Source organism: Mugil cephalus, chromosome 4, assembly GCF_022458985.1.
Source record: "Mugil cephalus isolate CIBA_MC_2020 chromosome 4, CIBA_Mcephalus_1.1, whole genome shotgun sequence".
NCBI lineage: Eukaryota > Metazoa > Chordata > Actinopteri > Mugiliformes > Mugilidae > Mugil > Mugil cephalus.
The window spans coordinates 22,904,532-22,920,880 of NC_061773.1; the positions used below are offsets into that span (position 1 = coordinate 22,904,532).

The window sequence follows — 16,349 nt, forward strand, 5'->3', positions numbered from 1 at the left end:
TTACGGTAGAACCCGGAAGTGACGTAGGCCTCGCAGCTGATATAAGGACGTGGTTTGTTCCGGTGAAAAGTGGATTTGGCCGCTCCGAGATAGACGGTTTTTAGAGTAGGTTTTTATCATGTTTTAGGCAACAAATGTACATATTTTAGCACTAGACGGTTTCATTTGTGAATACAATGAGACCGTTGCGTTTTTACTCTAAATACTCGGCACTGTAACGGCTCGCCACCGCCTGAAGAAACAATGCAGGCCTAGGTAGCATTCAGCCTTAGTTCACCATCGGATAACGCTGCTCCTGCAGACTGCGAGAGTGGGATTTAAACCTCGGACGAAGCCGTGTTTCCGAAGCTGAAATAACACCAAATGCGGTACGTTATAAACGTTTGTCGATTGTGTGTTTCCCTTTGTGCGTCATGTCCCTGACCGACCTTTGTTGTGTTGAAGAATCCGTTTATAATTTCAGAAATTAGCATGTTAGCCACACCAGCGAGTTATTTAATCCTGCCCTGTTGATTTAGATCTTAAAAGTCTGCTTCGTTTGTTCAGATTGTTAAAACGTGAATGGCTAGAGACGACCAGGCTGGTGACTAAAATGCCTATTCTGAGAGCGATGTGGGTATTTTTCCACATCGGAGACAATCGCTGCTCCAAACACAAGTTACACAACATATATCCTGTCAGCTCTTGTGTCAAAACTTTTTTTTTTTTGGAAAATGTTGCTCAGTAATTTGGTTAAACTCTCTTAACCCTTTACACTCATTGATATACTTGTAAATTCAAAGTTTCGGCCCCAGTGTGTTATTGTAGGGCATCGCAAGTTTTCTTTTTGTTTTTTTTTACTTTTGAGAATTTACTCATTTTCATGGAGAAACTCAAGATGATTGAATATATAAGGTTCCTAAAGTGGTGCACAAATGTAAACACGTGTCTAGACCATCAGGCATTTGTCAACACATGCCTTATCACGTTAGAAAACACTGGGCCACTTCTTTATGGTACCTAATAAAGCGGTTATGCCCAGTGTTCATGCAGGAGTGGACTCAGCAGATCACGTTTGCCAAGGATTTGGCCTGGAAATGTTTCATTGATCTTTACTGATTGGCTGGGTGATGCCTCCTAAACCTCACTGGGAGGGACAGACATGCAAACATGTTAACGTACAGGATGCCTTGCCCCATAAAGGGGTAAACATCCCCCCTTTAAATGTTAAGATCTTCGGTTTGTACTTGCATGCTATTAGTGGTTGAGCCGTCCAGATTGCGCTTTCAGATAATTGAGAGATTGTTTGTTTACTTGGTTTCATTTTTTTTTTTTTTTTTTTTAAAGGCTTGCTTGATTTCCTTGTGAAATATTATGACACCCCTTGACAACATGGAAAGAAAAAAAAAACACACACAGCCTATTTCCAAACACAGAACTTCCTCACATTACCACTCCACCCTTACACAAGCAAAAAATAGCAAGAAAACAAACTTGAGTCCTGGGAGATCGTAGATATTCGCCGCGCTTCCTTGTCAACACTTTGCTTGTGCGTTTCGAGAACATTTTCATGTCCCGTGCTCATCGTTGATGTGTTTCGTTTTAAGTGTTTTAATTAGTATAAAATCACAGTTGCGAAATTCAGTTTAATGTATCTTGGTGGTTGTGGATCTGATAATGTTTTAGATTTTTTTCACTCCGTTGCCAGCACTGAGATGTACTACCAGTACTTACTAAACCAAATGCATTATGATACAATGGCCCCAGTCTTTATTACTTATAATACCAGCGTAAGACTGCAACTAACTATGAATGACATTATTAGTGGGTCTGCTTATTATTTATTGATTATTCTTGTACAGTTGCATTACCTTTAATGAGCTGTATGCTGTGTACATTAACAATATATTAAAACCTATTCTAATGATGTATTATAATACAAGATGTTTTGTATCCATATACTTAATCCTCCTTAATTTCTTTTCAGCTATGAGTTCTCAGCTGCAGGTCTTCTCGCCCCCATCGATCTCCTCCAGTGCCTTTTGCCGCGTCAAAAAGCTCAAGGTGGAGAGCAATGTTTGGGACGTGTCCACCACTGAAGCTTACAGCTCCATAGCAGGCCAGTCGGCGTACACGTTCACCCCCGCCATGGCCGTGCCGCCCTTTGCGCCGTCCCTCGTCTTCCCTCCCGCAGCGCCCGGCTCCCGGGGTCAGGTGGTGGTGAGGGCGGCCGACAGCACCGGCAGTCTTCCCCGGGGGTCCAGCCGACGCGTCACCGAGCAGGCGATATCCTCCTCCTACGCCCACGAAACGTCCTCCGAAACGAGGGGGCACAGACACGGGCAGAAGAGGAAGATCGAGGAGGCCAGCGAGGGCAGCGGGAGTGGTTGCGGCAGCGTTCAGATACTGGAGGAGCTCTCGGCTCCCGCAGCAGCTTATTCCACCCGTACCGGGGGCGGCGGAGGAGGGGGCACGGGCCAGTCTATACCTCACTCGGCTCCAACCACCAAGAGCAGCAGCTCCAACGGGGAAGGGGATTATCAGCTTGTGCAGCACGAGATCCTCTGCTCCGTGTCCTGCAGCTATGAAGTGCTGGAGTTCCTGGGAAGGGGCACGTTCGGACAAGTGGCCAAGTGCTGGAAGAGGGGCACCAATGAGATTGTAGCGATCAAGATTCTGAAAAACCACCCGTCGTATGCTCGCCAGGGTCAAATTGAGGTGAACAGACGCAATTTTTGCAAATGTGTTCTATATGAATGTTTAATGATGTGTAATCTAAAGGAATCATATTGAGATCAAAAAATGGGAAATGATGATGTTCCCCTCTCAGTAGTTGTAGCAGAAGCTTTTTGCAATAGTTCTACTTCTGTCTCCCAGCAGTATTCATTATCTTAGAATAAATTAATACAGTATTAAACTTGTAATTATTGTAATTGTAGATCATACAAATCAGAATTACTGTTAACTAAAATTCACTTTCATTTCCTTCATAATGGAACAAGAGCAAACCAGCTTTTATTAATAATTAATATGGAGTTGTTCATTGTTTTTATTATTTCTTTATACAGGTGGGCATCCTGAACCGACTGAGCGCAGAGAACGCAGATGAATATAACTTTGTGCGTTCGTACGAATGCTTCCAACACAAGGGTCACACCTGCTTGGTGTTCGAAATGCTAGAGCAGAATCTGTACGATTTCCTCAAGCACAGCAAGTTCAGCCCCCTCCCACTACGACACATCCGACCCATCCTGCAGCAGGTTGGCGCACGATACACTGTTAAAAGCAGGCACTTCCCTGATTTCGTTCTCATTTTTATTTGTAGACTAATAATTGCGTGTTTGTATGTTCAGGTGGCCACAGCACTGATGAAACTGAAGAGCCTGGGCTTGATCCACGCAGACCTAAAACCTGAAAACATCATGCTGGTGGACCCTCACCGACAGCCCTACAGGGTGAAGGTGATTGACTTCGGCTCGGCAAGTCACGTGTCCAAAGCGGTGTGCTCAACCTACTTACAGTCTCGCTACTACAGGTGGGTGGCAAGCGCTGTGGCCGTTTGATACGCACATTTCTTTGTAATCCCGTTAAGACGAGTGGTGACGAATGGACATGCCCTGTAAACTTATCTTTACCGCGCAGGGCTCCGGAGATCATTTTGGGCCTCCCCTTCTGTGAGGCCATTGACATGTGGTCTTTAGGCTGTGTGATCGCTGAGCTGTTTCTGGGTTGGCCTCTCTACCCTGGAGCCTCGGAGTACGACCAGGTCAGTGCTATTTTTTACACCTTTTGATGGTGAATGTATAAAAATGTCATTTCACCTACACTCTATGACACGGGTGTCAAACATACGGCCCGCGGGCCAAAAGTGGCCCGTCAGAGGGTCTGATCTGGCCCGCGAGATGAATTTGCAAAGTGCAAAAATTACACTGAAGACATTAACTGCAAATTTTCCAATGAAAGTAACTACTTTTCCTTGGTTTCACACAATTTTAGAGAGAGCTGTGGACATAACACAACACGGAGACGTACAGAAATTGCAGAAACATCTGGTTGTTCATAAAAGATTTTGTAATAGTTCATTAAATGTAAACACTTTCATAATGTACTTGTTTGTGCTAAAACAAAGGGAAACATTTGAAGTTCTGGCCCCTTTGAGATCATATTGTTTCTGTACGTGGCCCCTGAACCAACATGAGTTTGACACCCCTGCTCTATGACCTGTCACTGTATGGATTATACACTCATTTTTCTCATCACATCTTAGAATCAGGCAAAGTTTCTTCATGTTCTCAGAGGCCTTTACCTGTCTTCTCCAAGCAAAGCAGCCTCAGTACTATCAATCAAATGTGTCTTGTTTTGTTTGTTGCCACTTTACTTCAGTAAATTTGCAAATATATGAACACATTTTGTATTTGTATTGAAACTAAATGCAGTAGGTGAAGAGGCCTGACAACACCCTATGAATCCACTCTATAAGACACTCACTGTTTTGTCTCATCCTGGTTTTTCACCCTTTCTATCCCCCCCCCCCGTTGTCCAGATCCGTTACATTTCTCAGACACAAGGCCTGCCAGCCGAGTACCTACTGAGCGCCGGCACCAAGACGAGCCGCTTCTTCAACCGCGGCTCCGACTCCAGCTACCCACTGTGGAGGCTTAAGGTTAATATATACGCTCAGATAAAATCCTGCTGGGTGTCTGCTTATTAAGCAGGCTTGTAAGGCATTAGCCAGGCTGTATTAAAATAGCCGAATTTGTTAAACTATAAGCAAGCATTGGTGCATTTAATTTAAGTTTTAGGAGAATGGTTGAAGGATAAAGAGAGATTGTGTTCTTTTTCCAGACCCCGTCAGAGCATGAAATGGAGATGGGCATCAAATCCAAGGAGGCCAGGAAGTACATCTTCAACTGTCTAGATGACATGATGCAGGTACGTGGCAACAAGCGCACAACCCAGGCAGTCACTTTAACTGTAGCACGTGTGGTTTTCTTGACCATTTGTGCATTTTGTGCGTTCCAGGTCAACCTGTCTTCTCATTTGGAGGGCACGGACATGCTGGCCGAGAAAGCTGACAGACGAGAGTTTATAGACCTGTTGAAACGAATGCTCCGTCTGGATGCTGACAAAAGGATCACGCCTACAAAAACCCTGGGTCACCCCTTTGTCACGATGAGCCACCTTATGGATTATCCCCACAGCTCCCAGTGAGTGCGCGACGGCGTGCACGTTTGTCAGATTGGCCTGAGACTGTAAATGCAATTACTGAAACGCTGCCGTTCAATCCTCTCTAGCGTGAAGTCGTGCTTCCAGAACATGGAGATCTGCAAGCGCCGGAGCGCCTACGACAGCGGCAAGTCCCTGTACTCCACCAACGCGGTCCCCAGCGCCGCCGCGGGCAACCTCACCGTTACCTTCAGTAGCCAACTCAACCAGCATAACCAGGTACGACCTGCACGTTCGCCGTAAGTTCTCACACACATTTACAGGCGAGTTCTCCGGCCCAGTGCTGATCACTTTTTTTTTGTTATTTTAACAGGTGCCTTCTGCAGGGGGCGCTGTGCCTTTGCTAAACTATCAGCCAGCTCTGTACCAGCAGGCGACCATCAACATTCCCGGGCTGACTCAACAGAGTGTCCCAATTCCAACGCGCCCTGCTGGGCTGTGTAGCCAGACTGAACCCTTCCAGCAGACCCTCATCGTCTGCCCACCCTCCACGCTTCAAGGTACAGAATGAAAACATTTAGAAACGACACAAAAGGTGGTTTGTGCTGTGATTTGTTTTAATTAAACCTTTAACCCTCTGAGTCTAGAGTATAATTGGCTGTTAAAGTAATTGCTTTTACTTTTATATTTCATCTGAAAAACCGGTTTACTTTGCCTTGTTTGGTGTCATTCTTATCAGCATAACCTCTCGTGTGTCATTTTACAATTAATTTTGGGCAACTGTATTAACACGTTGGACCTAAAACTACACTGAAACTATAAAACCGAACTGAAAACCACAAACGTGTTTAATATAACTTGGAATGTCTAAATCTAAAGTGTAAATTTCAAAAGCTCACGTACAAATTTAGCAAACAACCAGGCTATTTACAACCAAAATGCATCACACAAGTATTTACAAAACTATCAGGCGTAACAATAAGTGATAATATCTAAAAGTCTCTGGCTGCAGTCACTCCATAGACATCACTCCTCTTTCTTAGCAACCATCATTTCCTGATTGGTTGATGAGATGCATTTTTCCATCAATAGGAAAGGGGATGTCATGTTTTTTTTTGTTTGTTTGCTTTTTTTTGCTTTCTAGCATTCAAAGCTTTCTAGCAATCTCTGCTTTCTAGCGTTTTGCTTTTTACTGTTTCTCTGTGCACCAGACGCCTACCAACATGACGGCGAAAAAGTGAGGCGTGACATATTTTTAATAAGTCTAGTTTTACTTGGCCTATCGGCACAATTTCAAAACTGATATATAGGTTGAAGTTAGCAGTTTCTCTAAAAGTTGAAACGGAGATTCAGTGACGCTGCGTCTTGCTGCTACCTCGTCTTAAATTAGTTGTGTGATTTGGATGCGCCCTAGCACTAGTTGACTCCAGAGGGTTCATGTCGGGTTATCCCTTTCATCCAACAATCAAATGCATATCTGTGCTCGTACAAAAAAACTATTTGGAACCAGTTGTTGGCATTTATACGCGACACCGTTGCCTAAATGTTTTTCGTTAATTAGATCTTGATAATTAATAGATACCTGACGAATGAGCAACTCATCAAAGTTGTCTTTCCTTTGTCTTCCAGGGCTGCAGCCAACCAGTAAGAGTTCGAGTTTTCCCGTGAGGGTGGAGAACTCTGTGCCCATAGTACCTCAGAACCAGTCTGCACAGCCTCTGCAGCTCCAGCCAAGTATGCTCACACAGGTAAGAGGCAGCGAGGCGTGCTTGTACGCGTTGTCGCATTGTCATGAAATGACTCATTCTTCCTAATAGTTTTTATGTAATGAACGCACCAGTTACTTCTTGTGGTTGTCAATATCCAACAAGACCACACGGTGTGGTGTGTTTGCCTGCTCTTTATCCCCGTTGTCATGTTGGATGAGTGTTCCTGCCTGTGGCCTGTGGCCTTGGGGGCAAAATGAGCAGGTTTTACTCGGGAATGATGCTGCTCTTTGTGTGCGAATAAAGACTTGCAGGAACCCTTTTTTTAATCCAATAAGCACACACAAAGTCAGAAGGGGCAAACGCTTGGAGAGCGTCAAGTCAAGTCTAACTGGAAATTAACCTCAGTTAAGTTTCTCTGGAACTACACTTCTGCCTTTTTGTCTGTCAGAATATTGACAGACGTTTGGAGACGTTCTCATTGTCTGTCGTTTCAAATGGAAAGACGTTACCAGTCACATTGGTTTGGATTGTTATGGACAATAGAACGACTATTTTTCAAAAACATCTTAGTCGTGATCATGGTTAATGTACTGATTCAAATTAAAGATGGAAGTCAATGCTAAAATGTGGACACAGTGCACATGATGTGCCATTTTATAACTTAATAACTGCTCTGTGTTGCTGGAGAACTTTACTCATTCATGGAGATAATCCACCGAGTGCATCCAAAGGCTCCATGCTGAGGTTCTCTCCTTTCATGCTGCCCTCCATTCTGCCTGTAGAGCTGCTGCTGGGAGAAGGGTGGAGTAGATTATTTAAAAAAAAAAAAAAAAAAAAAAAAAAAGTTTTGCTTTCAGTAGAGATGTTGGTTGATGCACCTTTACATCAAACGAATGGTAAAATAACAGAAGATGTGTCCGTGATCTTCCTCCTGTTTTCTGCACCTCGCCTCAGATTTACTTTCCGCTCTGATTGGATCGGGCCTCTTATCCCCTCAGTCTCTTCATACGTCACGTTCGTAGCGAGGGCTTTTTCTTTGCTGTTTGCTAATATGAGGAACAATTGCCACGCGCTGCAGAAGTCGGGTTTTCCTGAGGGCCGGTGGGGGCAGCTGGTTGTATCTGCTCTGTCCCTTTTTTTTTTTTTTTTTTTTAATCTAGATCAGCCTGGAAGGGGCATTACTTTTCATCATGACCTAACACTGCCCTCCCCTATCCTCCCTCCCTCCCTCCCTCCCTCCAGGGTTCCTGTACACCCCTGATGGTGGCCACCCTGCACCCACCCCCAGCAGGCTTAGCCTCCCAGTATTCTCTGCCCCTTGGGCTGGGCGCCGGGGTGGGTCGGCCCACCCTACTGGAGCACACAGCCACAGTGCTGGTAAAGCAACGATCACATCCGTGAAGACGGACATGCACATGCACTCTCCCTCTACCACTAACAACGCCATCTCTCTCTCCTGCCCCACTCTCCCTCTTCTCTTCATTCGTTTGCAAGTTTCCTGCTCCCTCTGTGCCACACGTCGTATGGGGCTAGCCTCGTTTTACGCATCGTATTTCAACATTTTCCCCCCTTTCACTTGTAGACTTGTCATGGTTGTGAGAATCATGGTCGGTCAGTGCTTATTTTTTTTTTGTAAGGAAACCAAACTGTATTTTGGTCTGGCAGCATCTTTGTCCTTCTCAGTATTATTATTACTGACATTTGGTAACAATTGGCAAACTTTTCCATTCTCTTTCTACTCCCAGGGACACGCTCTCCCTTCACCGGTCACACACTTTCATCCCCCAGTCTTTCCCCCCATAGGTGTGCTGAAGGCATGGAGCGCATGTGTTGCTGAATTGTCTGCGCTTTGCTTGCAGCTTTTTCTCGTCCTGTCCTTCCTTGGTTTCAGGAGGTTGAAGCCGCAGAGCGGAGGGGAAACCCCCTCCCCGGCAGCCCGCCTGACTCTCTGACACACATCTTTTGTTTCAGCCCCAGAACATGTGGCATGCCTTTTCCCCCAAGACGCATTATCAGCAGACTGTTTGGCTGGCATCAGGGAAATAAAACTAATCTCTTTAAGCGTTTCTCCTTTAACAGGCACCACGGTTCTGTCTTTATACCTGATCCGACTGTTTACAGTCCTTCATTGTTTGTGCTTTGCATGACATCATCTTGTGGATCTGTTGCAGGGCAATGCTATAATAAAGGAATGGCTTTGGGAAGGGTTGCTCGCTTATCTAGCTTTGTGCTTTTGCCTGTAGAAGAGATCGGCCATTGGCTTGCCTCTTTTGTACTCGGTCTTTGGATTTATTTCTCGGCATGGCTCAATCTGTGTGGCCCGTTCCAGCAGTCAGATAGTTTTACGGTGTCAATCCTCTTTTACACTTGCTGAAGTGTGTTATTTTTTCTTTTTTCTTTCTTTCTCCTCAGCAGGCCTGGCCCACTGGTACCCAACAAATCCTCATACCGTCGTCATGGCAGCAGGTCCCAGGTGTGGCCATCCACAGCTCTGCCCATCAGTCGAATATCAATGAATCGCCCCTGGAAGCGGTTCACTCGGACGCTGCCATGCAGCAGGGACACAGCTGGCGGTGGGTCAATCGGCAGCATCCAGGCGCATGCCGACACACTGGCTGTAGTGTTCTGGAGGAGCGTAGCGGCGCAGTTTGAGAATCTTCCGTCGTATTTTTAGGGATGGGCATCGATACGATGTTTATTGATACCGAGGCCATTATCTGCTAATTGATCTGATTCTCTATCGATTCCCTTATCAATTCCTACTGTGATTTTTTTGGCTCTACAAAAAATAGGCGTTCATGGATTCGTGTAAACAAGAGATAAGAGTTCATGTAAGAAAACAAATAGGAAATCACTAGCACTGCTCTGCTGAGACTTAGCAATAGCTGCACTCATTGACTGGAGATCGTTGAACACGTGGCACTTTCGGTATTTAATGCCGTGCGTCGTCAAACAAATGCTTCAGCTTGTTGCTGGAGTTGCAGCCGTTGCTTGATAGCACGTTGCGCTGTTACAGTTTCTTCTGGAGAAGGGAAACCACATTAACGACTGTTTCAGTCTCTCTGCCATCACGTCTTCCTCGTCGTCACGCGATGTTGTCGGTGCCCGTCCCTGATGAAAAATACTCCTTTTCATCAGTATTTATGTCTAATGACTTTAAAAGATCATCTCATTAGTTCCAAATTACATACAAATAAATGAAGCCATAAAAATAAGGGCTTTTAATACTGAAGTTTGTTGTCGGTTGAACTAAAGTTCAAACCTGATCATTGACGGGAGGAAGATACAACCCAGACAAAAGTTCAAGTAAAACGGCAAATACCCTTGTGATCACCTCCAACACAGCTTCAGGATAGAAAATTCATCATGTTTTCTTTTTCCCTGTTGTCTTCACCACTGACTGGTTTGACCTTTGACCCATACAGGAGCATAACTCAGACCAGGACTCAGCAGGAGAGGAAGAAGGTGAAACCCCGACGTGGAGAGAACAGGAACAGGTGAGTTACTTATTTTTATCTAAGATGGATTTTGTCAAGATTTAAGCTCTCGTCTGTTTATAGTTGGGTAAAAAGAGAAGTCGTCTGTGCAAATAATCTCAATAAAGTTATTTAAAGAACCCTTTGTTGGTGCATTTTCTAGATTACTAGAATAGTCTTCTTTCCTCATTTTGTTCGTTATACCCCAGCTAAAAAAAAATCCCACTAAATTTTGTGCTTCTCTGCGTAGGGGTCTATCCACCGCCTCATTACTCAGCAGCAGCGGCGTGACGCCACCGAGCTCCAGCGCCACCTTGTCTCAGCCCATCATCATCTCCGACACGCCCAGCCCAGCGGTCAGCATCATCACTATTCACAGCGACACCGACACCGAGGACGAGCGCAAGTTTCATCCGGCCAGGTGAGAGCAAGACATAGGAAAACGTTTATTTATCCCATGTATGGGAAGTTACTTTGTCACAGTAGCGCAGAATTCAGTAAGAAATGCATACAAAAGACTATTACAAAAAAGGCTAAAAAATGAATTCATTCCTGGATTACTGAGCCTCTCTTTACTCTGTTATTTCAAATCATCTTTGAGACATCACCGGATTAACACGGACAGTATTTCATGATGTGATTAAAATTAATCAAAACTAAATCGGAATAGATTTACTTGGGTTCAGACCCCAGTGTTTACACGATGGTTATTGGGATTTAATAAACATATTAAGTGTTTCCACCCCTTTCAAATACTAGTGCTACTGTACATATTTTCTGCTGGAGGGCTTCATCTACACATTTAGCTTTCTGGGAAATGACCCTTTTCTCCGTTCACACAGTGTTGGGTTGAGCCAGCGCACCAACGTTATCAGCTGTGTGACGGTGCACGACTCGGACTCCTCTACAGCCAGCCCCCTGACCCCTCTCCCCCGCACGTTCAACCCTGCGAGCAGCATCTCCTCCCGTCAGGCCAAGTCTCTGGCCGTGGTGGCTCCTTCCGTCAAAACGCAGGCGTCCGAGAGGGGCGCGCTCTCACGTGGGCGCCAAGAGACCGGTGAGAGTCGGCTTTGTTTGTCCGGTCGCTAACGAGTGTCGTGTTTGGTGTGAAGTCATCTATTAAAGCTTACCGCCTTTAACTCTGCAGTGAACTACGTGAAGCCTAAGAGGTCATCTAACCGACAGCCCTGCAGCTCGGGGGAGAGCGTGGAGCGTCACGGACTGGTGGCGAGCCAGTCGCACCCCTTAAACCTCAGCCAGGTAAAGATGCCTCCGTCTTTTAGTCAGATCAAGTTAAATGAGGCTGTTGACTTGAGGTTAACATTCCCAGAAATTAACTTAATCTTGCCTTCAGTTTATGCTTCGCTCTCCCAATATATATAAAAAAGAAAATCCCACAAAAGTATTTTGAATAACTCAACATGCTGATGAATAATTATATTTGACTCATCGGTTGCAGCTTTGCTGCTAAACAATCTGATGTCAGCAACACGAGAAAACAAAGAGAGTTCCAATAAGGTTAGAAAAGCTTAAAAACAAAAAAAGTATGTTAACGTATGCAGACTCAGAGCAGCACCAGTCATAAGGTTTGTTTCCTGCTTTTAATCTTAAAACATTTTCTGATTTTTAAACCCTGGTTTGAATTTATTATTGCTGATTAGAAACTGCCCCCTGCTGGACACATGGTATAATTGTCTTCATACTTTAATTTGTGTGCAGTGCTTCCCATACCATGCACCATGTAAATACCATGGCAGCCCACCCAGGTTCTGATTTACTCCGCCATAACGTTTCGTTAACGAAAACGGAAATATTTCTGTATGTTTGTTTCAAACGACGCTGCGCTCACCGACTATCTTATGCTCGAGCTGTTTTTCCAGTTCCTCCTGAAAGAAACCCTGTTTACTATAAATTAGATTCACTCCCCGATACTGTACTCGATCTTACATAAGCATATTCTCACGAATGTTTGTGGAAACATTGTATTGTCAATTCAATTCAATTCAGTTTTATTTATATAGCGCCAATAACAATACAAATCATCTCAAGACGCTTCGCAAAAACCAGCCTGCAACCTCCAGAGCAAGCGTGAGGGCGACGGTGGCTGGACTGACACTGAAATCCTTCGGCCTGTAGCTGATGCCTTTCTTTCGTTATTTATTAATTTATTAATTTACACATTTGTTCATAATTAAACATATTTCAACTGCCATGTCTATAACATCAGCAGCAGTGTGCCCGACAACCGTAATAAGTGTAGTCTGCGTGCAACATTGTTTTTCTCATTGACAAACGGCTAAAATTGGGGACATTTTCAGGGACGGGTCGTCCAAAACAGGGGCATGTCCCCAGAAATCAGGAAGGTCTGATCACCTTTCCCTCTTCACCAGCCTCGCAGTGGCACACACAGTAAATTGCTCTATTGACAAAATTCAGAGTGTGGCACACTAGGAAGTTGTGCTTTTGTCGGGAAGATCTTCGTGACATCTCAAGCGTTTAAGTAACTTCGTTTTTGAGGAACAAATTCCTCCAAACAACTCTCTCTCTTCCTCGATCTTGTGTCAACTTCCCAGTGTTCAGCCACACTTTGAATTTTGTCCATTGGTGAGTTACGGTAATTCAAATACTGCAAGGTTTTTTGTTTTTTTTTTTTAATGCGTAGGTGGATGTTCAGGTCTTAAAGGGTTAAAAAATCACATCATAACATAATTATATGAACCGGTGCACTGCGCCGCCCTAGCTATTGTCATGAGCACTGCATGGCTGACGTGAGTTGTCTGATCTAAAAGCAGAAGTCGGTCTAATGCGTCATCTCTTCCCAGGTCCAGCCGGTGGTTTCTTCATCTCAGGAGCGTTCGGGGGCGTCCCACGGCGACTCGTCTCTGCGCCGCCAGCAGACGTTCCCCCCGGCCGTCTCGGCCTCTCACTACAGCTTCCCCGAGGTGTCCGCCCTGGCGTCGGGCTCGGCCGCGGGCCTCTACACCTACCCGGCCTCCACCGCCCTCTCCTCAGCTTCTCAGGCCATGGAGCAGCTGCTGGGCCGCGGCCACGGCAGCCACGGACACTCCCCCTCCGCCTATGCAGCAACGTACACCTCATCCTCCTCCTCCAGGAGAGACTCGGCCAGTCGGAAGGATTCAGTCAGTAGTCTGCTGCACGGCCTCCCCGCGGCCTACCAGCATCAGTTCGCCACTGGTTCTCCCTACGTCAGTGTGACCCCGCGCGCCGAGGCCTACACCGCCTACCAGCTTAGCCCTCGGCGCCTCACGCAGTACCCCTACTTGTAGGAAGAGGAAAGAATAATAAAAAAAAAAGAATCTACTTCCCGGCATACTATCACAAAGGGACATTTAAACTGTAACTGTCAGTCACTTTTTAGTTGCTTCTTTTAACTACAAGAAAGCATTTCACCTCTAGCTCATTTATATGCTCCTTTGGACTGTTTTTGAATTGTTTGTTCGTATTATTTGTGACGTATCATGTTATGATTTTTCTCCTAAAAACTTCGTCCGTGGCCCACGTTCTGCCCCCACCCCCCCCTCCTCCCCACATCGTACCCTGATTACGGCGTCGTGGTAAATGTGTTTTTTCCACCTGTTTATCTTGAGGTTTTGTGCGAAGAGAGATTTCAGCCCTGTCAAACTTCAGGTGAGCTTCTACGTTACTAGAGAAGCTGAAAGTTCTTTGTTTGTCACGAGCCTTACTCACAAAGTATTCACACTAACCCACTGAGGCCCCCCTCCCACCGAGGCGTTTTTAGTGACCATAATAATGACTGTACCTTACCCATGTCTGTTTACTCTCACTTATGTCTTTTAACTGTTTTTAAATTATGTTTCGTGTGTGAGGTAGGAAGAGGAACGCTCACAAAAGAAGATGTGGAAAAGAAATGTGGTGAAAACTGTGATGGATACATGTTAATTTAAGTGCACATGTGATAGTCTGTTAATGTAGTGACAGTGTTTAGGCACGATCGACCATGTTCCTTATGCAATAGAACCTTTTTTTTTTTTTGTTAAATACTACAACAACTGAGTGCTGAATGTATTTATGAAGTTCAGAGTGGGATCCTGAGGAATGAAAAGCTTTTGTTTTTAAAGGTAAAAAAAAAAAAACCCCTCCCCTGTTCTCTCCTTTTCAAAATATGAAAAAAAAAGAAAAAAAAATCAGTTTCATATGGACTGAAAAAAAAACTCTATATACATGAATATGTGAATCCTGATTGTGTAGGACCTGCTCATATTAAATTGAATTTCTGGCCAGTTTTGTTTGAAATTTGTCCCACGTTCTCTCTTTTTTTTTTTTGGAAACGCTCGCGAGGAGGCTGTACTAAACTACCCACTGTGCTGCTCGAGGGCAGATTCGTATGCAAATCCTTGTCATCGTCGAGTGTTGTATCCGTGCCAGTCGGAGGTGCTCCTCCGTTCGAGGCCTGAACAGACTTGTACCTGTTCCTGCCTTTCATTGAAAGCAGGTTCATCTCCGGATGGTTTCTTGGGGGGTTCATGAAAGCATTTTGTTTTCGTTGTTTTTTTTTTTTACACCCTTCCTTGTGTTTGCATCAGTTTTGTGTTGTATTGTCTGAATATTTAACTGTATTTCATCTTAACATAGTATAGTTAAGAGGCTATTCGGTAGAACTAATTCAGGGAAAAAGGTTTCAGCTCCAATAATCCACTGTCACTGTTTTCCAATAAAATAACCACAAACACACGGCGGCTCGCTTTGTTTTCTATGTGTGGATTTTGGCTTCGACGAGAAGCCGAACTGCAGGGAAACTGTTCCTCTCGGATTTTTACAGTGGCTGCTGACATGTGCGCCAACTGAACATTTACAGAGTCGTAAGCTTTGCAGAGGAATATAAAAAGATCTGCAATAATGTTTGGAGTCAACAAAACAATCCAGGACGTGTACGATGGTCCGTGGGTCAAAGTTTTTGTTCTATTTATTATTTTATTGTTTCAAACTGAATACACAACATCCGCCATAAGAAGCGTGACTTTCATTAGTGGATCACTGGTAAAAGATCACCCAATGCTCATGTATTTTTATGGACCTGATCAGTATAAAGTTTTAAATGACATATATATATATATATATATATATATATATATATTTCTTTTGTATCTCGTCTGTGATTGCACTAAAAGAAATTGCACTCGAAGACCTAAGAGTGATTCTTAATGCAACATTTCACGAATGCATGCACCACTGTATGTGTGTGTCCAAAGACGAGCTCGTTAGGTTCATAAGTGGTTCTAAATGTGGATGAATTTCTGTCGTAACACAACCCTGTCCAGGGTGCACCTCTATGCCCGGTCACAGCTGTGGTGTAGCTCCAGTGGTTACACACAATGAATGAAAAATGCAAAAGAGCAATATCTCCTCCACCACTTTCACCTGAAATCAGGACTGTGCAGGATCCTGTGCAGCCACGAGACCAAATGTCAACTTTAGGAGACTACACACAAACAAGAAACTAAAAAAAATTCAAGAAAATCTATATGTTAGGTGACGGAAATACTGAATTTTCATTTTTTATATAGTTTAGTTGGTTGTTTATTGTCAACAAATTTTGTTGGACAATAAAAAACCCCCACATCTAACTATCTACACTTACACAAATTAATGTGTTTAAAAAGCACAATAAAAAAAAAGATCATTACCATTAATGATCAACTATCTTTATGCTTAAATAAATCACACAAATCTACATATTTTCGATTGCTTCCAGTAATTTGTATTTTTCACGCAGAATTATATATTATTATATAACTTAAATATCTTTATATCTAGACTGCTTCTATGCGATGGAGCTGCTGGACACCGAATTTCCCACGGGGGATAAATTAAGTATCTAATCTAAACTAATAAAAACCTCTAGGTCTCCTCTTTTACTGTACTATTAAAATACTCTATACTATTTAAACAAATAGCAGGAATTTAATCAGTGTAACGTATTTCCATCACACTGGAACATAAATATAAAATCTGTTTTGAATATATAAATAAAAGGCCC

The 16,349-nt window shown here is 44.0% G+C and overlaps 1 protein-coding gene across 4 annotated transcripts; it reads left to right on the top strand.

The window, feature by feature from the left end:
• Window positions 1–41: 41 nt before the first annotated feature.
• Window positions 42–15,043, top strand: hipk1b (homeodomain interacting protein kinase 1b). Of its 4 annotated transcripts, none has more exons than XM_047582978.1 (18): window positions 42–368; window positions 1,967–2,697; window positions 3,048–3,239; window positions 3,333–3,514; window positions 3,622–3,745; window positions 4,523–4,642; window positions 4,825–4,911; window positions 5,002–5,186; window positions 5,274–5,424; window positions 5,519–5,705; window positions 6,775–6,893; window positions 8,097–8,231; window positions 9,267–9,427; window positions 10,280–10,351; window positions 10,581–10,751; window positions 11,173–11,387; window positions 11,478–11,590; window positions 13,153–15,043. In XM_047582978.1, the coding sequence occupies exons 2-18, from the start codon at window positions 1,969–1,971 to the stop codon at window positions 13,615–13,617; spliced, it is 3,408 nt and encodes a 1,135-aa protein (XP_047438934.1). In that variant the 5' UTR covers window positions 42–368; window positions 1,967–1,968; the 3' UTR covers window positions 13,618–15,043. The 4 variants fall into 4 exon arrangements, with proteins under 4 accessions (XP_047438934.1, XP_047438935.1, XP_047438936.1 ...); XM_047582979.1 differs by having other exon boundaries at window positions 9,270–9,427; XM_047582980.1 differs by lacking the exon at window positions 8,097–8,231.
• The last annotated feature ends 1,306 nt before the right edge of the window (window positions 15,044–16,349 follow it).